At 37.3% G+C, this 23,593-nt stretch overlaps 1 protein-coding gene across 3 annotated transcripts in view; it reads left to right on the forward strand.

Moving 5' to 3' along the window:
- Positions 1–5,536: 5,536 nt before the first annotated feature.
- ssp3 (short spindle 3) overlaps positions 5,537–23,593 on the forward strand; it is a 72,415-nt gene continuing 54,358 nt past the window's right edge. The window contains exons 1-11 of one of the 3 annotated variants that reach the window (XM_071677055.1): positions 5,537–5,663; positions 8,822–8,886; positions 12,052–12,160; positions 12,635–12,742; positions 13,099–13,202; positions 15,369–15,515; positions 15,703–16,647; positions 18,569–18,700; positions 20,210–20,377; positions 21,625–21,705; positions 22,918–23,053. In XM_071677055.1, the coding sequence (XP_071533156.1) occupies positions 8,845–8,886; positions 12,052–12,160; positions 12,635–12,742; positions 13,099–13,202; positions 15,369–15,515; positions 15,703–16,647; positions 18,569–18,700; positions 20,210–20,377; positions 21,625–21,705; positions 22,918–23,053 (1,972 nt within the window). In that variant the 5' untranslated portion in view covers positions 5,537–5,663; positions 8,822–8,844. Of the gene's footprint in view, positions 5,869–8,821; positions 8,887–12,051; positions 12,161–12,634; positions 12,743–13,098; positions 13,203–15,368; positions 15,516–15,702; positions 16,648–18,568; positions 18,701–20,209; positions 20,378–21,624; positions 21,706–22,917; positions 23,054–23,593 lie in introns of all 3 variants that reach the window. The other 2 variants (XM_071677056.1, XM_071677057.1) reach the window with 2 other exon arrangements.

Below are 23,593 nucleotides of genomic sequence, written 5' to 3' on the forward strand. Positions count from 1 at the left end.
AAAACTAAGCCCCTTGAAAAAGGCGTTCCACGAAAGAACTGCGTTACTACCTGCAAGTATGATGGCCTGGCTGATGGAGGTTTGTATGTTCTATGGTGCGCGTTCATGTGCAATTGAGTGGGAGAAGTATAAAAGAAAGAGACAGGAGGTCAAGAGAAAGGTGCAAGAGGTGAAAAAAAGGGCAAATGAGAGTTGGGGTGAGAGACTATCAGTAAATTTTAGGGAGAATAAAAAGATGTTCTGGAAGGAGGTAAATAGGGTGCGTAAGACAAGGGAGCAAATGGGAACTTCAGTGAAGGGCGTAAATGGGGAGGTGATAACAAGTAGCGGTGATGTGAGAAGGAGATGGAATGAGTATTTTGAAGGTTTGTTGAATGTGTCTGATGACAGAGTGGCAGATATAGGGTGTTTTGGTCGAGGTGGTGTGCAAAGTGAGAGGGTTAGGGAAAATGATTTGGTAAACAGAGAAGAGGTAGTAAAAGCTTTGCGGAAGATGAAAGCCGGCAAGGCAGCAGGTTTGGATGGTATTGCAGTGGAATTTATTAAAAAAGGGGGTGACTGTATTGTTGACTGGTTGGTAAGGTTATTTAATGTATGTATGACTCATGGTGAGGTGCCTGAGGATTGGCGGAATGCGTGCATAGTGCCATTGTACAAAGGCAAAGGGGATAAGAGTGAGTGCTCAAATTTCAGAGGTATAAGTTTGTTGAGTATTCCTGGTAAATTATATGGGAGGGTATTGATTGAGAGGGTGAAGGCATGTACAGAGCATCAGATTGGGGAAGAGCAGTGCGGTTTCAGAAGTGGTAGAGGATGTGTGGATCAGGTGTTTGCTTTGAAGAATGTATGTGAGAAATACTTAGAAAAGCAAATGGATTTGTATGTAGCATTTATGGATCTGGAGAAGGCATATGATAGAGTTGATAGAGATGCTCTGTGGAAGGTATTAAGAATATATGGTGTGGGAGGCAAGTTGTTAGAAGCAGTGAAAAGTTTTTATCGAGGATGTAAGGCATGTGTACGTGTAGGAAGAGAGGAAAGTGATTGGTTCTCAGTGAATGTAGGTTTGCGGCAGGGGTGTGTGATGTCTCCATGGTTGTTTAATTTGTTTATGGATGGGGTTGTAAGGGAGGTAAATGCAAGAGTCCTGGAAAGAGGGGCAAGTATGAAGTCTGTTGGGGATGAGAGAGCTTGGGAAGTGAGTCAGTTGTTGTTCGCTGATGATACAGCGCTGGTGGCTGATTCATGTGAGAAACTGCAGAAGCTGGTGACTGAGTTTGGTAAAGTGTGTGGAAGAAGAAAGTTGAGAGTAAATGTGAATAAGAGCAAGGTTATTAGGTACAGTAGGGGTGAGGGTCAAGTCAATTGGGAGGTGAGTTTGAATGGAGAAAAACTGGAGGAAGTGAAGTGTTTTAGATATCTGGGAGTGGATCTGTCAGCGGATGGAACCATGGAAGCGGAAGTGGATCATAGGGTGGGGGAGGGGGCGAAAATTTTGGGAGCCTTGAAAAATGTGTGGAAGTCGAGAACATTATCTCGGAAAGCAAAAATGGGTATGTTTGAGGGAATAGTGGTTCCAACAATGTTGTATGGTTGCGAGGCGTGGGCTATGGATAGAGATGTGCGCAGGAGGATGGATGTGCTGGAAATGAGATGTTTGAGGACAATGTGTGGTGTGAGGTGGTTTGATCGAGTAAGTAACGTAAGGGTAAGAGAGATGTGTGGAAATAAAAAGAGCGTGGTTGAGAGAGCAGAAGAGGGTGTTTTGAAATGGTTTGGGCACATGGAGAGAATGAGTGAGGAGAGATTGACCAAGAGGATATATGTGTCGGAGGTGGAGGGAACGAGGAGAAGAGGGAGACCAAATTGGAGGTGGAAAGATGGAGTGAAAAAGATTTTGTGTGATCGGGGCCTGAACATGCAGGAGGGTGAAAGGAGGGCAAGAAATAGAGTGAATTGGAGTCATGTGGTATACAGGGGTTGACGTGCTGTCAGTGGATTGAAGCAAGGCATGTGAAGCGTCTGGGGTAAACCATGGAAAGCTGTGTAGGTATGTATATTTGCGTGTGTGGACGTGTGTATGTACATGTGTATGGGGGGGGGGGGGGGTTGGGCCATTTCTTTTCGTCTGTTTCCTTGCGCTACCTCGCAAACGCGGGAGACAGCGACAAAGTATAAAAAAAAAAAAAAAAAAAAAAAAAATATATATATATATATATATATATATATATATATATATATATATATATATATATATTCTTTCTTCCTTTCTTTCAAACTATTTGCCATTTCCCGCATTAGCAAAGTAGCGTTAAGAACAGAGGACTGAGCCTCTGAGGGAATATCCTCACCTGGCCCCCTTCTCTGTTCCTTCTTTTGGAAAATTAAAAAAAAAAACAAGAGGGGAGTCTTTCCAGCCCCCCCCCCCCCGCTCCCTCCCCTTTTAATCGCCTTCTACGACACGCAGGGAATACGTGGGAAGTATTCTTTCTCCCCTATCCCCAGGGATAGGGGAGAAAGAATACTTCCCACGTACTCCTTGCGTGTCGTAGGCGATTTTAATTTCCCAAAAGAAGGAACAAGAGAAGGGAGCTAAGTGAGGACATTCACTCAAAGGTTCGGTCCTCTGTTCTTAACGCTACCTCGCTGACGCGAGAAATTGTGAATAGTATATACCTCGCAAACGCGGGAGACAGCGACAAAGTATAATAAAAAATATAATATATATATATATATATATATATATATATATATATATATATATATATATATATATATATATATATATATATATATTCCTTTGAGTCCACGGGGAAAATGAAATACGACAAGTTCCCAAGTGCACTTTCGTGTAATAATCACATCAGGGGAGACACATGAGAAATATAAGTCAGTTGATATACAACGAAGAGACGTAGCTAGGACGCATAACGCGTCAGCGCGAGGAAACTGACGAAAGAATGGCCCAATCCACCCACATTCATATGCATATACATAAACGTCCACACACACACACACACACACACACACATATATATATATATATATATATATATATATATATATATATATATATATATATATATATATATGTATATATATATATATATATATATATATATATATATATATATATATATATATATGGAGTGAAAAAGATTTTGAGTGATCGGGGCCTGAGCATGCAGGAGGGTGAAAGGCGGGCAAGGAATAGAGTGAACTGGATCGATGTGGTATACCGGGGTTGACGTGCTGTCAGTGGATTGAATCAGGGCATGTGAAGCGTCTGGGGTAAACCATGGAAAGTTGTGTGGGGCCTGGATGTGGAAAGGGAGCTGTGGTTTCGGGCATTATTGCATGACAGCTAGAGACTGAGTGTGAGCGAATGGGGCCTTTGTTGTCTTTTTCTAGCGCTACCTCGCACACATGATGGGGGAGGGGGATGGTATTCCATGTGTGGCGGGGTGGCGATGGTAATGAATAAAGGCAGAGTGTGAATTGTGTGCATAGGTATATATATGTATGTGTCTGTGTTTGTATATATATATATGTGTACATTGAGATGTATAGGTATGTATATTTGCGTGTGTGGACGTGTATGTATATACATGTGTATGGGGGTGGGTTGGGCCATTTCTTTCGTCTGTTTCCTTACGCTACCTCGCAAACGCGGGAGACAGCGACAAAGCAAACTAAATATAAATAAATAAATATATATATATATATATATATATATATATATATATATATATATATATATATATATATATATACATACATTCCTACATCGGAACAATGTATATTCAGTGCCATGTAAAATGACTGACTTAAATACTTCCACAGCAAAAGCTAGTCAAGAGAAAAGATATGAAGAAAATAACGGGTTTCCTAAACACATTAAAATTAACTAGACTATGTTCCCCAGAAGGGAAGCTGTCGAAGTCCTAAAGAAACAAATAAATAAGTCTGGTACTTAAAGAAATAAGGAAACAGTTATCAGCACAGCAATGGATTTGATTACTCGGATAATCGCTGACAGGTAAAAGGGTCAGAGCAAGGAACTCCAACAGTGATAAGAAAGCAGAGGTGACTGGCTTGCTTCTAACCTCTCCCCCCCCCCCCCTTCCCCCAACCACGAGCTAGACATTCGGCAAGCTGTTGCGTCACGTGATTACTGTGTGGCCTTTGGCAACTCAAGGGTGGGTTTATTTTGTCAAGTGTTTCTATTCCTATACCTCCAAACTTTAGAGCTCTCTACCTTCTCATGTCTTTCCCAGTGACTATGACCTGGCATATTTTAAAAGACGTTTTTCACTTCCAAAATTCGTACATATTTTCCCTTGTCTCCTCTTATTCCCTTTCATAATCCTCTCATATCTCAATTAAAGCCATCTTCATGTGTAGTTTTGTCCTTGACTGGAGCCTCCAACATATAAAAAAAAAAAAAAGGTCGTGTTGACATACAAATAGGAAGGGAAGCGTTATCCTGAGCCAGAGGCGAATTAGAGGAAGAGGGACAAGTAAAACCTTAGGTGCACTCCTTTAGAACACAAAAAGGGGTGCTGTTCTCTGTTAGTGTGAGGAATGATTAGAAATGTGCCATAACTGACAGACATGGGAATCTTAAAGAGGAATGATCAGAAATTCAAAAATGAAAAATGACATAAGGAAAGGTGGTGGTATCGGAAGGAAAAGGGGAAGCTGGTTTTGCAAAACCTGAGAAAAATTATCTGTGGGGCTATCAACACATTTCCTTCGTAAAGAGCATATGATTTCATAAATGGGAGATTTGTAATTATCCCTGGCGGAAACATAGTCAGACTCATGAGAGGAAGTATCATCTGGCCCCGTATACCCAGGTACTGGTACATGTGGATTCTGAAAAACTGTTGAACTAACTATAGAAAGGGATGGGTGCAAGAGGGGTCAAGATTTTCAATCTTTAATTCCACACGGCCATGGCCCGTTTTGAATCATGCACAGAGAATCGTGCATGGGCAAGCAGTTATCCCAAGCGAGTTATAAATAGCACAGATATAACCATTTATGGTAATGAAAGAGACGTGTAGATACTTACCATCAGAATTATCACAAAGTTTTCAAAAGTTATTAACGTTGAGCTTCTCGGTATTGTGTCCAAATATGTGCGCTAGAAAGCCCGTCATTTAGGCGCCAACAATGAAATGAATACCTTATTTCCCAATCGCATTCTGTAGATTTTTATGTGAAATTTTTGATAACTACTGCTAAGAGATATTTCCTTCAACCTTTAATTAAAAGTAAGTTATATATTTGTGTTTATTTGAAGTACATTTACTTATCTACATGAATTTTGAAAATATGCTGTTAATATTATATGATAGTATCTACTGTATCAGGGTGATGATAAAATAAAAAATTATTTACCACATCAAATTTGATTAAATACAGTAGTAAATGATTGCAGATTAAGTACTGAATATAATAAGAGTAGTTACACAGTAGATATTGTAATAAATATTACATCAAGGCACAAAATATGTAACTAAAACATTGTGTTCGCTCATGACTCAGGGCTAGCCAGTGTCAGGCGCCTGAGTGTATAGGCATAATTCCCATGGCGCTTATTTTCCGTCCTCAAATTAATACTTAAGATAAAACAAGACATTTTCGTCATCTCAAACGTAAGTGCGACGTAACATAATCGGCAGTAGTGTCAGTGAAATGCGATTAGTGAGTGGTAGGCCATGCTGTAGGAGGGTAATGTTGATGTGAGTGGCTGAAGGTCGCGGCTGTGCTGGAATTGTTTTTGCGCCTTTAATATGTTGCATCAGTACAAACATTGGAAGACATGATATTGGGCCGAACATGGCTAATCCCTCTGATTGAGTAAGTAATTTTGATATAACAGTTGTTACTGCCTTTGTAAGGCCCTATTGGAGACAGGTTTAAGTTTGCAAACGTTCAATACTGGCCTTATATGCATTTTGAGACAATATTTCCTTACGTATTTCTTGGAAGTGTTGGGAAGTGTATTATACATGATATAGTAGGTGGGTAGTTGTAATGTATGCATCCCAGAAGGTAAATGGGAGGGCTTGGAAGAAAATGAAATTGTAGGATTCAGACGAGTAAAATTACTGAATTATGGACATGTTCCTTGACCGTATGGAGGGTAGAGCTGAGTTTTGTCATATTAGAATTACTACATTAAACTAATCCTTTACTTTATTTAGGTAGATAAGTGTTGAAGCATTATGAGGAAATGTTTGCTTTCAGTTTGGTCCATAAGACTTGATTTACTATTTTACTAACCCCATGTAATAAGAAAAGTCTTGAAGAACAATATTGATTACTGTCATTTTGATTATTTTGGAAGATTATATATTGATGCCAATGCAAAATAACCTTTTCAGTGTTTCTTGTTACTTGCCATGGTTAGATTGAAGTTTAATGGTGCGCCAACTCTGGAATGAAACACATTGTCTTTGCAATTGTTGTGTAATGTATGTAGAATACAAAAATATATTGGGATAGTCATTGTGATAATTTTTTTGGTAAGGTTCCAACTCATCCCTGCCATTCTCTTACCTCTTGGATCACATTGATGCTATTTTTCAGTTGTATTGATAAGTGTGAACAGCATGAAAGCAGCAGAGTGTGATTTAGAACATCATTTGCCGATCATCACTAAGTATAAGTTGATAGGTGGGAGGACTTTGAAGTTCGGGGAAAAGGAGGAGTTTAAAGATAATGTATGTGAGTAAAGCATTTAGGAATGAACAGAATGAGGGAAAACTTCACCACATATCTTTCCCTATCATGTAGTAGTTATTTGACAATGTCATTTGAAGGATATGAGTATTATTGTATATGTTACCTACAGCCGCTTGTTATTGTTTATTGATTTGCAGTAACACAAAAATTTATTACACTGCCAGATGTGCTGACGTTGCACATACAAAGTTGACTTGTGAAACAGACAAAAATCGTATTGGTATATTTTGATCATGACTGAATTTAAGGTTGATCCAGGTTTCCAGGAGAAGGTAAATGGCTTTCATGTGTATTTGATTCATAGAATTGTTTCAGCTAATTCCAAATGAATAACCCCTTATTTTTTCTGATCCTCGTATCCTTGTTTTTGTTTCTATACAAGTGGATTCCATAAATGAATGTGTTTGACCCTGAGGCAGGCCTCTTGGGGGATACAAGAATATCCTTTGTATAAGCCGATTAAGACCAAAAGATAAAGTAGTTTTAACTACCAAGGAAAGTTAAGAGAATTTTTATAATGTTTTTGCTGATTGCTCGATGTTTTACTGATTTTTACCTTTTTTGCTTCACATTTTACCAAAACTTCACATTTTACCAAAACTTTATAATTCTCCCCACTTTCTACATACCATTTGTATTATTTTAGGATAAAAAGAATAATGCCCTAAAACATGCTCTTCCTCTTGCAATCTATTCTGTGAATACTGTTGGAGAATAAAGGAATTGATGCTCCATTACATGCTCTGCTACTTGTATTCTCTTCACCAAATACTAAAGTACCACTGGAAGACAATATCAAATCAGATTCCAGAGATTACATTGCTGCAAGGCTAAAGTGATATATAGCCTTTTTTTTTTTATCTTTTTAACTTTTACTGTGGCAGTCCTTATATCCTCTGTACATTTTGTGTGCTGGAGATTCTAAAGTAATCTATAAGAAATGTCTTGATATGCAGTTTTTCAAACAAAATTTTATTAAACTTACTCTGGTAAAGAAAATGCATATGTTTGTCATTTACCTCGTAATGTATGCTGCTCCACTGCATATTAGATTTGCCAGAGGTACTGTCAGGTATACAAAGTGAGATTTGTTGTATTTTTGGAAGTTATTTTCCAAACGTATATGATTGTAAGGGTTTTCATCACAAATATCTATTAATCTGTAGGAGTTTTGCAGCTTGAGTTTTGCAGCTTTACCTATTACTGTGCTGTATTATGTGAGGGTGTGTGGTAATTTTGGGAAGTGTTATTGTCACAAACATATGATCATAAGTGTTTTCATCACTAATATCTATTAATCTATGAGAGTTTTGCAGCTTCACTGATTACAGTATTGTGAGAGAGGGGACAAATATTATACAGGCCTCCTTAACATGTTTGCATAGACTGACTTCTGCATGGAAAACTTAAGGCTGAAGTGTCAGGTAATGAAGAGTGGAATGTTACCACAAGCTTTAATGGCAGTTTATTTTGCCTTGAGGTTTAAGTGGCTATGAAAGAATTTTGATTGTTTATGCACTAACTATGAGTAAAAAATAAAGTACTGTGATGTATATAATCCATCTGCAGTGAATATGTTATATAAGTCAGGAGTGGCAGGGAGGACTATGATCAGATAAAGTGTAATGTGAAACTTTGTAAAGCACTTTTGATTACTACATAATTTTAGTTGTCATAGAACTGAAGTAATTTGAAATGGTTTGGTAAACAATTTATGATCCCGAAGAGGTCAGTTGGTCATGGTGAGTGTTGAGGTTTTGAATTTTAGTGGCTAATAAGTGGGAATGTAGATTTGGTGTGGTGCAGAAAGTTAGCCGGTTGTCGGAAAAGGAGGCAGTAGGGAAATAATCATTTTGAAAACTCCATGTATACTCAGGGTTAGGGATTTCATAACTTGGCCCCATGGATTTGATTGAGTCAGTTTTCTAGGCCCCATGGATTTGATTGAGTCAGTTTTCTAACATTTATTGACAAAAGTAACTTTAATTTCAATCCCCTGTGCAAACATCTAAGTGCAATTTGCAGTATTTTATTGAACTAATGTATTTTTTACATCATTTTCCAGATGGTCATTTAACACTGGGCATCATGAAGGGAGGAAACAGTGACAGCCACATTTCGGATTCTCAGGCAAGTTTATCTCCATATTCTGGTTCCTTTGATAGGTAAAAAAAATCATAACATTGTGTCCATGAACAGTTGATGCATCATGCATGGACTTTGGTGCACTATATGTAATCAGATTTTATGTATGGAGAATTGGGTAAGTTTCCTCAGTTTATGTATTTGGATATGGTTCCCATGAAAAGAGAAAGTTAATAATGTAAATGTTACAAGTCATGGAGTGATCATGGATTTGAAGGTAAATAATTATCAAGACTGTTCTTACAGATATCTATAGGACTACATGCAACCACTCTGATTTGTATGTCATTCCATGTCCTGTTAGAGAAAGAGTACTTTGTCTTATATAGGAAAAATATTTGCCCACAGGTTTATATCCATTACTTTGTGTGAAATCAAATAAATCAAGTCTTTAGTAGCATGTAAGATGAAAATTATTATAGCCTCTGATGATTTTCATTTATTGAGTTAGATCCCCTTTTAACCTTCTCTTTTCCAAGCTAAAGAGGCTCACCTTGATTAGTTAACTCTCATAGGATTTGATTATCAGCCCAGGAATCATCTTGGTAGCTTGATGCTGCACTTTCTCCATCGTCTGCCCTTTTTCAGGTAGGATGACCAAAACTGAATATATTATTCAAGATGAGGATGAACCAATGAATTGTAAAGAGTCAGGATGATTATCCTTGACTTAGATTTAAAGTTTTTTGCCTGTGAATTAAAAAATGTTGTTTGCTATTTTCTCCACTTCTGTCTCTGCTTGCTTGGCTTTAGGTCACTAGATATTATTACACCCAAGCCTATTTTCTCATACACCTTTTGCAGTTCAACAGAATTTGTACTGTAATTTGCCTTTTAATTTTTGCTACCAATATGTAAAACTCTGCTCTTATTGATATCAGAATTCATATGCCACTTATGAGCCCAGTCCATCAGTTTGTGGTAGAGTCCATGCCCAGAGCTACTGGAAAGGGTTTCCCTTCACTTAGATACCTATATGCTAAAATCTCCTATTTTGATAGAATCATGTTTAATATAGATTTCTGTTGACTTATAAAATCATACATCTACCTCTGATGTCTGTGTGGGGGGCCATTAAACATTTTCAGTGGGTACAGCATTTTTCATTGAGATTGAAATGAGTTTTTAACAGAGACCAAGACACTAATGTCTACTTTGTTTCACCTATCACTGTTAATCAGAGTGTACTCTGTAATTGTACAATGATTGGTCATTGTCTCTGAGATTTTGAAGAATGTTTTGTCTTAGTTCTTTGTTTTGTTTTAGTTCTTGTATATCCAAAGCTTTTGATGAGGTATGGCATTCTTTGTATATCCAAAGCTTTTGATGAGGTATGGCATAAGGGTATCTTAAATCTAAGCACCCCTTAAGCCCATAGTTTGGCTTTAGGCCAAGATGCTGTGTTAATTCAGTGGTAGACCGTACTATTGGAACTGTGGCCTGCAGGTCTCTGCAACCACTACAGCCTGGCTGGTTTGGTCTTCATGTAGATTCAGTGTTTATCCAGGGCCTTCTTAAATTTCTCCATTGTACTGTTCATAGTATTTCTAATGGTTTGTGGTTGTGTGTTAAACAGTCTTGTGCCCTAGATGTTTAAGAATCTTTATGTATTTGGTTTGTTACACCTTTTGACTAGTGATAATACTTTGCTGAGACTTCTTGCTGAGACTTCCAAGCCTGTTATGCTTATAGAACCATGCCTTCACGGATTTTCAAGTGGAAATAATGATATACTTATTTTCACTCCAGAAAGTATAGTATTAGTGTTTTGTATGTTTACAGTAGTTCAGGTCCTTCATGGTCCTAATGCAGATTTTGAAATATCTCTGCACTCCATTGTTTGCCCTAAAAGGTAACAGTGTTTTTATTCTGGAAAGTATTATTGTCTTAGAAAGGTTGATCCTTCCATTTCATAAATGTCCTTATATTCAGCTTGCCATATTTTTGGAAGAGGTAAATATTGCTCTCTTGTGTTCACTGAGTGTGAGGTCTTCAGACATTTTTACTCCAAGGTCTTTCACAGTGTTCTTTTAAAGTATGATGAGGTCTCTTTTTGTCCTTTTTCTGATTTTGTATATTACATGTGATTGCTAAAGATTGGGTGTATGCAGTTAAGGCTAATGCTTTTTTTTTAGTTTCTGGTGGTACAGGCTTGAGTATCCCTAATCCGAAATCCTGGGACCAAAAGTATTTCAGATTTTTATTATTATTTTTTTTGGATTTTGGAGTATTTGAATATATGTACATAATAGCTAGAGGCAGTGTGAACAAATGTGGCATTTTTTTTGTCTTTTTCTTGTGCTACATCTCTGGAGGGGGGAGGGGGGATGCTGTTTTCGTGTTTGGTGGGTTGGCGATGGAAATGGATGAAGGCAGCACGTGTTAATATGTGCTTGTGTATATATGTATATGTTTGTGTATGTGTATGTAGGTATACGTTGAAATGTATGTATATTTATGTATATGTGTGTGTATGGGCGTTTATGTGTGTACATGTGTATGTGTTGGGCCATTTCTCGTCTGTTTCCTTGCACTACCTCATTGACATGGGAGACAGCGATTAAATATAATGATAAAGAACGTACATAGTGATTCATGGAAAACAGTATGGTATGGAAACAAACAAGTTAGAGTTGAGACATACCTCAATGTTTCGACCTTTCAACAATCTTTCTCAGGAGATACCGATTCTAACATTCAGCAGGACCATATTCCCTAGCAAGTGATGGTCACCTGGTCGTTTGCCTTGGTGTGTTGCAGTCTGATGTCGCAGCTCAAAAAGTTGTGGATTTTGGAGCATTTTGGATTTAGGGTATTCGGAGTAGGGATGCTCAACCTGTACCTTGTTAATGTGGTAATAGTATTTGTTTATGAAAATTAAATATTTTTTGATGATTTTATTCTTATGATAAAACAGGATGTCTCATATTGTTGTAAGATTTTGTTAGACATGTTTCTTGTGAACCACAAAATTATATGGTAGTTAAATTTAATGTTCATTTTGTACCTCGCAAATGCGGGAGACCAACAAAGCAAAATAAATAAATAAATATTTGTAGTGATTCTTTGTTTTGAATTCCTGTACAAAATGTAATTAAGATGTTTAATTATAATTCTAATACAAAATGCCTTAATGGGTTTTGGTTTCAGGATGAGGTTGTGGAGCGTGTCAAGGCACGCCTTCAAGAAGAAGGAAGGGAGGCTCGTAATCTTGTGGCATATTCCTTACCTCTTCAGGACCCACCACAGGCTGAATCTGGTATGTGATATTGTTTAGTGAGTACCTGACATCCACTTATAAAGCTGGGAAATGTCTACTAATCATCATTGCTCTTTTTCCAGTTCCATGGGGGGGATTAGGCATATATTGTATGATCTGTGTACTAATGCTTCCACACACTGAACCCATACATCATTGCAGTTGCAGAAAGTGGGAGAGTTTATGTATGTAGATTATTTTCATATTTAAACTCTGCTGAACCTTATTATATTAGACCTAAATTTTCTCATGATCAGTTGAGTGATTCCATGGATGTCATTCTTGTGGGTTTGTTTGTATCAGAAAAGCAGTTTCAAAGTTAGCCAGGCAATGATCATTGAATTCAGTGATTGATCCTAAGTAATAAGTATACCTTAATGTGATGTATTGCCCATTGAAGGTAGGATGATAAAGATCAGTATAGTATAGCTCATGTTGAAATAAAAGTGTGTAACTGTAATGAAATATGAACAGTTATTCGTCATCGAGAGGTGAAGCGGGTGGCAGAAACAGCTCCACGTCGTGGCCCCAAGCAAGACAAACGGCCAAGATCAGCATCAGCTGGCCGTGACCCTCAAGCTAGTAAGCGATGAATGGTTTTTTGTGAAGTATTCTTAGTATATTTTGTCTGGATGTCTATGTTCATTGTGTTTCTTACCACACTGTGACAGTATCTTGAAGTTCCAGTCACTACATGTTATACATCATAGTTATTCATGTTAACACACACAGTCACACACATACTTCTTACCTGGTCTTTGTACATTTGTTTTAGTTATTTTTAACACTCTTGATCTCAGTCAGTCTTTTATTTGATTGTATAGTCATGCTCATATGTTGTTTTCAGGCAGTTTATTTGATACTCACATTGTTTAGCATTAATTTATTCATAGGTGAAGGGAGCCTGGTGCCTTGTTAATTAATCTTTGTTCTTGAAGGTTTACGTGCCCGTCACTGGGGGTTCCTCTTTCGAAATTTGCAACAAGCAGTAGATGAGATCTATCAGACATGTGAAGATGATGAAAGCATTGTGGAATGCAAGGTGAGTTATTGATATTAGTGTCATTGCAAAATATTATTAATGGTATTAATAATATTATGTTTTTTTTTTTTTTTTTTTTTTTTTTTTTTTTTGTCGCTGTCTCCCGCGTTTTATATAGCTGGGGCTGGAAATCCTATACACTTGTATTTTTGCTGCTCAAAAGGAAAAATAGCTGTGAATGAGCCATGAGAGGATATTTCCTTTAAAGCCTAATTGTCTGTGCCTTACAATTGTGGGATACTGCAAACAAACACAAAAGAAATAGATTGTTTTACAACACCTTTGATATGGACTGAGAAATAATGAGTTGCATTTATACCAGTGACTTGGGGTTTGTGATGCCATCATTATGTGAAGGATATTGATTGATTTACCAGAGGGTATCCCTGGCTTAGCCATGCCATTAATAACCTTCAGGTGGTCAACTAAGTGTGAGAGGCATTTACCTCACCAGCGAGATAAGGGGTTAAAAAACTTGTAATCCCTAGAGTTATGAGGTATCTTATAGCTTGTTGGGCAAACCAACCCTAGAAAGATGCAGGAAACTTAAATTTGTAAGAAATCAGTAGACTGCACGAATAAGGCAGCCAGCAAAAATATTCAAGATTGTGGTAGGGAAGAGAAGGTAGTAGTTGGTAGGTACTACCTGCCTGGGTATTGGGAGGGTTATTGATTTCTGTGTAGTGAGCCAGCACATCAGTTGACAAACTGCACTCCCCTGTCCCAGGTAGTTGTCTTTTCTCTCTGCCTCACTCACATATGGACTGCTGGCATTCTGTCCACACGCATGCAATCTCTCCTTGTCCCACATAACACTAACAACACATAATTCACACATCTCTTAGATTTTCCTTTGGTGTGCAAAGTGCTCTACTCCAGCATTTTGGCAAAATGGTATGAGAAATAAGCAGAAGTAATAGGTAGGAACATTAGGCAGGAACATAAGGTAGAAGTAGTGGGTAGGAACATCTAGGTATGAGCATTAGGTTGGAGCATTAAGTAGTAGTCTGTAGGAACTTAGAGAGGAGCCTCTGAAAACAGTGCACTTAAGTTGCCCTTCGCCAGTGGCCTGTTAAGGTTGAGACAGTAAAAGGGTAAGGAGTGGCTGTTGTGTTCACCAGTTATGAAGTCTTTTGCTGTGGCCACCCCTTAAGGGAGTTCCTGAAGGGAATGGGTAACATTGATATAGGTAGATAGATAGTGGGTTGGAACATTAGGTAGGAGCATTAGGTAGAAGTTATAGGTTAGAACATTAGGTAGAAATAATTGATAGGAACATTAGGTAGGAGCTTCTAGCAGCGCTGCGCTAGAGCTGCCCTCTGCCAGTGGCCTGTTAAGGTTTAGGCACTAAATGCTACGAAGTGGCCCTAGAGTTCACCAGTTATGGAGACTGTTTTGTCATGGGCACCCTCTTTAGGGAGCTCCTAGAGGGAATAGGTGTCGAGAGATATAGATATATAGAAAGATGAGATACTTTTAAGTGTTTTGTCCAAATATATTAGAATTTTAGATGGTATGATGACTTTGCCAAAAAAGATGGGAATTTTAAATGAACTAAGAGCTGACAGCTTCCAGAGATTAGACAATTGAGTGACAGTAGGTCTGGTGAATCCAGGATCTACTTTTGTTTAATTTGTGTGGTTGCAAAAACTAACATTATTATGAATTAGCAAGTTTGTGGTGAGCACATAGTTGTAAGCTTTGCCTTAGGAAACTGTAAGATTGCATATGTAGTTAGAATGAATGGATAAAGAGGATATTGCTATGTTATTCTGCCTTTTCATCGTCAACAGAATTTGCATGAGTCCTTGAGGTTTTTAGCACTTCACTGCATTGACTGTTAGGAACTAGATCCTCATGATATTCCATTTTATGCTGTTTAATCAGAAATTTGCTTTTTTCTGCAGTTTTTTAAAAGGATAGAAAGTTTGATTAACAGAAATACCAGTGTGAATATAGCTTCTGGAGTAATCCTGGTAAATTGAAGGAGAAAATTGGAAGAGCTGTTAGCTGTCAACAATCTGTTTTTGGATTATGGTTAATGATAAGACTGAATAATGCTCAATAATGTTTGAATGCCCACAAAATGAAGTTTACTTAGATGTCTTCTATCAGCTGGAGTGAAAATGGTTTGATTTATTTATGCATACTGCTTTCTGTTTTTAGGAAGCTATTTTGATGTTAGAACGTTATAGCAGTGACTTCCAGAAACTTATAGAATGGTTGAAATTGAAGTGGGAATATGAACACACACCTCCTCCTCAGCGACCAAATTCGTTAACTTGGGAAATTCGTACATCTTCTCCTGGTAAGGTATGTCAGTTGCTGGATTTCATTTTTTCTTTTTTTATGGTATGTGTTACTTCTTTTCTATATCTGACAGTATTAGTAAAAATTATAAGCTTATAATAAGTGAAATGTACAAATGTCACATGGCTTCATTGCCAGACAAAGTATAAAGTGAAGTATATGATTACGTTATGATTTTTCATAATTTCAGGCATTGCACCACGATCGTAAGATTTTAACACTGAGTGATGCAAGACGAGCCCTTACATTTGAAACAAAGCAAGAACGTTCTGGCCTTGTAAATGGATGTTCACAAGAAAAGAAATATGTTGATAAGTTTCATTTATCTAAACAGGATTTAGTGATCAGTAATGGTAGAACATTATCAGGGGTAATCACACCACCTACACCAGTTATTATTGTGCATCCAGCAAGTATAGATGAACATCAAGAGGAGAATGCTCAGTTAACTGTTAAAAGGGAATGTCGTGAACGAAGACATGAAGATGTTCTAGAGGAAGTTAAGGAGTGTGAGAGCAATGATGTGAGGGATATGAGTGAAGTTATGAATTGTGAAGAAAATGACAAAAAGCAGCAGGAAAATATGGGAACTGATAATGAAGTAAGCAAAAGAAATGGAGTTCAAAATGAGAAGTTTACAAAGGAAGGGGAAGATGATATGGCATCTGATAAAGAAAAAGTAAAAACGCTTGTTGATCATGTTAACGAAAATGCTGAACCTGTAAAACAAATAAGTGATGTTACGGCTTGTGAAAACACAGCAGAAAAAGGGAAGTGTGAAGATTCTTTGATTGCCAGTAGTGGAAAGGAGGTCAGTACTGTTGTTAGATGTGCAGAGAGTCCAAAGTCCTCCATTCGAAGCAGTGTTACATCAGTAGCAACAAAACTGAAAGATTTTAATTTGAATACCAAAGTGATGGATTCTACAAAAGTGAGTGACTGTTCTATAAAAGTGAACGATGTTACAAAATTGAGTGATTCCACAAAAGTGAGTGATTCTTCATGTAAAATGACAGAAGTGAAGGGGCATGATGTTAAGGCCAGTGATGGTGGAGAAACAAGACGTTCATGTGCTGAAGTTGTACAGAGTAGAAGTGCATTACAAAAACCAGGGCCAACTGTAAACATGAACAAAGTAAGTGCAGGTAAAGATGAGGAAGGTGTATATATGGTTGTAGTAGATGATACATTGTTTCTTCATTTTTGTTTGAAAAATTTATTTATTATGGTAGTTGCACATTGGTGAAAATTTTGATAATGCAGATCATTAGATAGAATGGTATTAGACATAGAAAAAAGGAGTGATACATAATGGGTTGGTTAACTTTATATCTCGGTTGATTGCTGTATTTTTTGAGTGGATGGGAAATGCCGATGAATGTTGTTAAGCACCAGGAAATACAAAATGGACAACTTGGTCTGTGTAGATGTATTTCATACACATTTAGGATACATCGCACTCATAACTTTACATGGTATATTAACCCTAGCACCTGATTTTCTGGGTAGGTTATTCAATGATATTTAAATGGAATAATCTTTGTGATTCAATGTACATGTACCAGAGCATTTAAGGCTGCAGTCAAGTAAAGAACTGAACATAATAAGTATTTACATGCAATAGAATTCTTGTACCGGTACGAACATAGCATAATAATTTCTCAAACATGTCTCATTTTTCTTCTTTGTGGCCTGTCAGGTAATCATTGAGACTGTTTTTGGTAATAACTAAATTGGGCTACTTTAGTCCCACATTCACTACTTTAGTCCCACATACACTCTCTGAGACTCAGTGGTGTCCACAGCAAAATATTCATATGAATGGGCCTGCTATCAGCCAATTGGCAGCTGCTAGCAGGCTCACATCTCTGGACCCACCTTATGCCACCTGATTAAAGCACACACATTTCTGCATTCTCAGTGCCCAGAGCTGCGATCTGTCATGCTATTTTTGTTTTTATGTTAGATTATCATTACATTCTTTTTATTTATTTTTTTTTGTCTTTTTAATGTACTTTAGTTTTGCTTGCTGTCACATGAATGATTCCTTATCTAAAGGATCTTTACACCCCTACTTTTAGCTAAAGCTAGACCAGTTGTGTGGTTTTGTCAGCTGTGTGGTAACATTGAAGATGATGACTCCAAATACTTTTTCCCCTGGTGCTCATGGTGTCTGTTTTTTGAACACTTTTTATGGCTACTTCCCAAGTTTACCATTTGAAGCAAGTACAAAATTTGTGAAAGCCATCTAGTAGCACAAGCAGTAAGGGTAGACCTTTTTCTCTTGGATTGACTGACATCGTTATAATAGGCTGGCCTGAATTTCCTGGTGAGAACAGAATATTAGAAATATGGTAGAGTTTCACTTCTTTTGCCCTTGCAAGTTATTTTAACACATCTTGAAATATGTCACAAAAAGGATAGAACATAAATGTATATCTTTATTTGAGGATAAAAGTTAAGAATTAAGACTTAGATTCTCCAGGTCAGCTTGGGCTGAGGATGTCACCTTCAGGCTTGGATGGGATCTGTGATCATGTCACTCTGCCTCAGACTGGCTGTGAGCTGTCTTTGCCCCTCCATTGATGCCCATATGACCAGGAAAGGAGGCCCTGTCATAGTTCCCTTTGCTGCAGTCCACCAGTGGGACCATAATTAGAGCAGATTGGTTGGTGATGGTGATGGGGAACAGCATGGGCAAAATAGTAAAAAATGAGTGTATTCATAAATTCATATCAACTCGGGAGGGTTTTGGTTAGTGAACCCCAAGAGAGAATTATGTATCAGGGTATCCTACAGCATTGTTTTACATATGAAAATTTTCAGAGTAATACTTTATGCCAATAGGTTATAACCAAAATTGTTGGAAAGGTAAGGATGAAGTAACTTATCATTAGAGCTGATTCACAGCCATTTAGGTTAAGGAATGATATTGTAGGTAATCACAAGTGCACAAGATAAATCCAGAGCAAATTAATGTTTTTGTAAGCGTAGGCGGGGTCAATCTTGTATTTGTGCATTATTATGATCTTTAATTTGCACTGTACCCATCACAGGCATCACAGGTACGTCAGGCATACAACCAAAACAAAACTCCACAGAAACAACCACGTTCCATCAGTATAAACAGTCGACAGTCTTCTGTTCCTAGATCTCTCGATATCAAGACAGGTGTCTCCAAACAGCAGGTAAAGTTCACTGTAATCAGTAGTCATAGTTTTTCCTCTAAAGCTATTTTATGATAAATTATTTCCCCAAATTTGATATATTCATGTACATTGTTATAGATAGGCTGTTCTGAATTTCCTGGTGAGAACAGAATTTTAGAAATATGATACAATAGAGTTTCACTGCTTTGCAAGTCATTTTAACACACTTTGGGATATATCACAAAAATGATAGCACAAAATATGTATCTTGCTTTAAGGAGAAAAAGTAAAGAATTAAGACTTAAGTCTCTGGATCAGTTCGGGCTGAACATATAACCTTTACCCTTGGATGGGAAGCCTTTATCTTTTCTCTGTTGTGGTTGGTTGCATTTGCTTTTGTTATGAATTTTGTAATACTACCTAAGTGTTTAACCTCAAAGGAAACTACCAGAGGAGTTAGTGATGGAGTATGGTATGTCTAAAAGTCACCTAACAATCTACATATTTTTTGTGGGTTTACTTTACAGTATGCTTGATCTGAGAGATCAGTGGATTTGCATGTAAAATAGTAATTCTAGGATACCTGAGGAGATTAAGAATTTTTTCTTGCACATACCACATGATGGAGGAGACTTCTGTAGGCTACTAATGTTACCTTAAATCTGCTGGATATTTAGTTAGAGATGGGAAGAATTGAAACCGCATTTTGTCATCTGTCTTTTAAGAAAATTTTATATGAATTTTCATTACTTTTAAAGGTTAACTTTAAGAGAACTCATTAATACAAAGGAACCAAAATAACGAAAAGATGGCATTTGCATGTGTATGAATATGTTCATATAGTTTTTGAATTATTTTTTTCTGGCTAGGTAGTAGATGGTAGGCAGCCACCGACCAGAGAGGTATATTACTGGTACTACTCACTGGGTTATTGGGAGGGTTAGTGATATCTGTGGAGTGAACCAGCACTTAAGTGGTTGTCAAGTTGCACTGCTGGTAGTTGCTTTTTCTTTTTGCCTGTCCTGCATGTGGACACTGGAATTCTGTTCACAAGACATACTATCTCTTCTTGTCACACATAACACTTGACATCACTTAACTCACAATCTCTTCTTGTCACACATAACACTTGACATCACTTAACTCACTTAGCTCATTCTTTGCAACTCTGGATTTTCCTGCAGTGGTTGCTTTGTGCTAGCCCTGCCTTTTGGTGATATGGTAGGAGCAGTTGATAAAAGCGATAGGTAGGAACATTATGTAGAAGTAGTAGGTAGGAGTATTAGCTGGGAGCATTAGCTAGAAGCCGTAGTTTGGAACATTAGTCAAGAACATAAGGTGGAAGTACTTGGTAGGAACATTAGGGTAGGAATCTCTGAAGAAACTACTGTAGGGTGTCGTGTATTTTGAATTGGTCTTTATACCTTCTCATTACAGCATTTGGAAAGGTAACCTTGCTGTCTTCCCTTTACAATGATTTAAGTACTTTATGAATTTATTCCATATCAGAAAGTTTTATAGGTGATGTAATATTTTTCTTGTCTCCAGGGAGCTGGTGGAAAGTTAACTTATCGAAGAGTGGGAGAGGGTAAAGCAACTCCAAGTCCTCCACTGACAAGAAGGCAGACAATAGACGCATCTCGATGTAGTGGTGGTGGAACGAAACAGTCATTACCATTTGCCATCACGAGATCACATTCTTCACTAGGCACGTCGGTATGAATCATGACAGAACTTTCTTTGATGAATGTTTTTCATTCTTACTTTTAACAATGTAAAGTGACTAATTAGAGTGTCACAGGAGACCATACATTAATTTTACAAATCTAACACAGAAAGTTATACTGTTACTTTTGTGTTAGCCTATTTCAGTGGGAAATGGCTACTCAGCAGGATGATATTACTGTTATGCTCCAGGTAAGGCTTCAAATTTTAGAGCTAGAACATGAAATCCTAACAATGAATCAGAAGGATTCCTGTTTGGATATTTATGCCAGTTTTGTTCATTGTAATAGTGTAGATAGTCATATGTGATTGTTCCCTTTACCACTTCCTAGAGGTTTAGGCAAGGCTGATGGAAAAGAGATATGATGCTAGACTAAGGAAAATAGATCCTTTCCGAATCAGTTTTGGTTTGTCATCCTTTTTAATCTCAAAACACCAAAATTTCATTAGTCTCATGAAAAATTACTAAGGAAAATTTTTGAAGTTTATCTTGGCTTTTTTTAACCACATTATCAAGGAATTTTCATGGTGGCTCTAGAACTTGCTACTCTTTTCACAAACAGTGGCTGACTGCTGTAGCCTATGCTGTAAAGAAAGCGGATACATCCATAACTCTTATAAGGAATCTCCAGTAGGACAAGATTTGCATGAGAGATCTATAGCATTTGACAAACGATTCATTAGACAATATTTCTTCATAGATCTGGGTTAGCTTATCTTTTGCAGCTGTGGACATTCCAGATCAGAGGCCAGGTAGTCATTAAGGGTATGGGTTTTTCTACTGTGCTACCTAATTCACATGAGTATGCTCGAAACATTGTTAAGTTTGGAGTTCAGAATTTAAGGTTTTGAAGGATAAAAACATTTCTCTCACAGACAGAGCTTTGTGAATATCCAATTATTTCCCTTCCCTTCATCTTCCTTGTCCTATTTCAAAAATCCCCTCCTTCATCCCTTACCTAAGACACAAATTCCAGTGGTTAGTAGATGTGAGTAATTTCATAGGCCTAGATGAATAGCTGTAAGGTTACTAGGTCTCCATAAATGAATATTATGATGGTGGAAAGGGGTGAAATCTTGGTGGATACACTCTATTTAGGGGTTCAGCATTGTTTTGACTTTTTGTGAGCAAGCGCTTTTTCTGGTGCTCATTGCACTTTCTTCCAGTATAGAATTCTCATATGTTTTTTGTGATTATCAACATCTTTTGGCTGATGTTACCTTTATCCCTTTCACAGGTTAGAGGATTAGCTCGTGGCAATAGCACTCAAACAGATACACGCATCAGCAAAGTCTCTGGGAGCTGTTCAGTAACAAATGTAAGGCATTTAGTTTGGTTGGCTTAGATGTTCTCACTCTCGTGTGTGCAGTTGCGATGAAAACCCTCATTCTTGTTGTAACCTTTGTTTTCGTAGTACAGGCAGTATCATCCATATCATATGACCAAACCAGTTGTGGAATTCTTTAGTAAATGTTTTAAGCACTGGTATGGCGTTTGCTACTTTGCTTTGATTGTGGGAATATTTGCACAATATATGGATTTCTTTGTTTTTATACCTTTTTGCCCCATTTTGACTTACTGAGGTAGCGATAATAACAGGTAGTAACCATATAGAAATAATCCTTGCTTTAATTTTTCTAGTTCCTATTTTTAGAAAGTGAGCATGGCTTTTGCATTGTCCTCTCATTTTGTAGTCCCATAAAACTTGACTCTCTCACTTTGGTTTCTGCCTTTACTCAGTCATACCACATTTGTCTCCCCGTTACATAACACGTTTAGCAGTTTCATATGCTCTCTTCATCTTTCATGCCTGTCACTGTCAATTACTGTCACTCATTAATTGCTGTTCTCATATTATTGACTGCCTTACAAACTATTTTTTATTTTCTCTGAAGTTCATCATTCCTCTCTCCCATATCTCTTTTGCCCTCTGTCAGCTCATGTACTGAACTCTTGACCTACATCTTGTTCTTGTATTTCTCATCACTCTCACCCCATCCCTGCAGCTGCTGTTTTTCTAACAGTTTAAGCTCTGCCTCTGTAAATGCATTCCATTCCCACTCTTTCATTTCCTCTTACCTTATACCATTCTTCACTCTGTCTCTTGTGATACCTCCTTACATAGTTAATCATACATCCCTGAAACCCCTTTAAAGGACTGCATTTTAGGCTTTGCCCTGTTTAGGAGAAGGATTATTACCTCAAAAGACTTTCAGATGTTATTCATGGAAGCCAAAAAATAAGTTTGTAGTTGAACACCAAGAAATTAGTGATTGACACTAACTTATTAAATGTATAACCAGTTATGTAGATTATACTTCAGTCTGCTCTAATATTGAAGCATTTACAGATAATTATATAATATATTGCTTTGAAGCATTTACAGATAATTATATAATATATTGCTGTTCTGTAACCAGTATCCAAAACTTTATTGTAATGTTGTTGACTTTATGATAAATTATGAATTCAAGAGGAAAATAGGTGTATGTAATAATAGTGATTTAATACCAAATTACTTTTTTATCAGAATGGTTATGGAAATCAAGAAAAAACGGCTTCCAGCTCTTCACTTTCTAGCAGCACATCATCTAGTGGGCAGTCATGGGCAGATAAAGTGCGAGGTGCCCCACTGTCCCTCCAGTCATCTCATCTTTCCCTCCAAGGTTTGGATCTTATATTTATCACTAAATAGTATTACTTTTATTCAGGTACATACCTGTATGTCCATGTTCAGAATATGACCTTGTATTTTAGTGAATTAACAGCTGAATGGATATGCTGTAAGATTACTGCTGTAGCACATGTTTGTGTACTGACTTTGCTTCAGCATACATTTTTCATTGTTTTTCCTCATTACTTTTTTTTTCCATGCATCTTTGCAGCCTATTTAAACCTAACTTTCTGATAGCTAAATTAAATTGCACTTGATAAAACTCTCCCCTGTGGTTAATCTAATGCATACAGAGTTTGATAATGCCATGATACTGAAGTGACCAAAATAAGCAGTGCTTCAATATGGGAAAATTCCTAGAAATTTTTGTATGCATGAAAATGATAATTCATACTATTCGCCATTTCCTGTGTAAACAAGGTAGCGTTAAAAACAGAGGACTGAGCCTTTGAGGGAATATCTTCACTTGGCCCCCTTTTCTGTTCCTTCTTTTGGAAAATTAAAACCGAGAGGGGATACACTCTTCCTGATG

This window comes from Panulirus ornatus, chromosome 24 (assembly GCF_036320965.1).
Source record: "Panulirus ornatus isolate Po-2019 chromosome 24, ASM3632096v1, whole genome shotgun sequence".
In the NCBI taxonomy this organism is placed as follows: domain Eukaryota; kingdom Metazoa; phylum Arthropoda; class Malacostraca; order Decapoda; family Palinuridae; genus Panulirus; species Panulirus ornatus.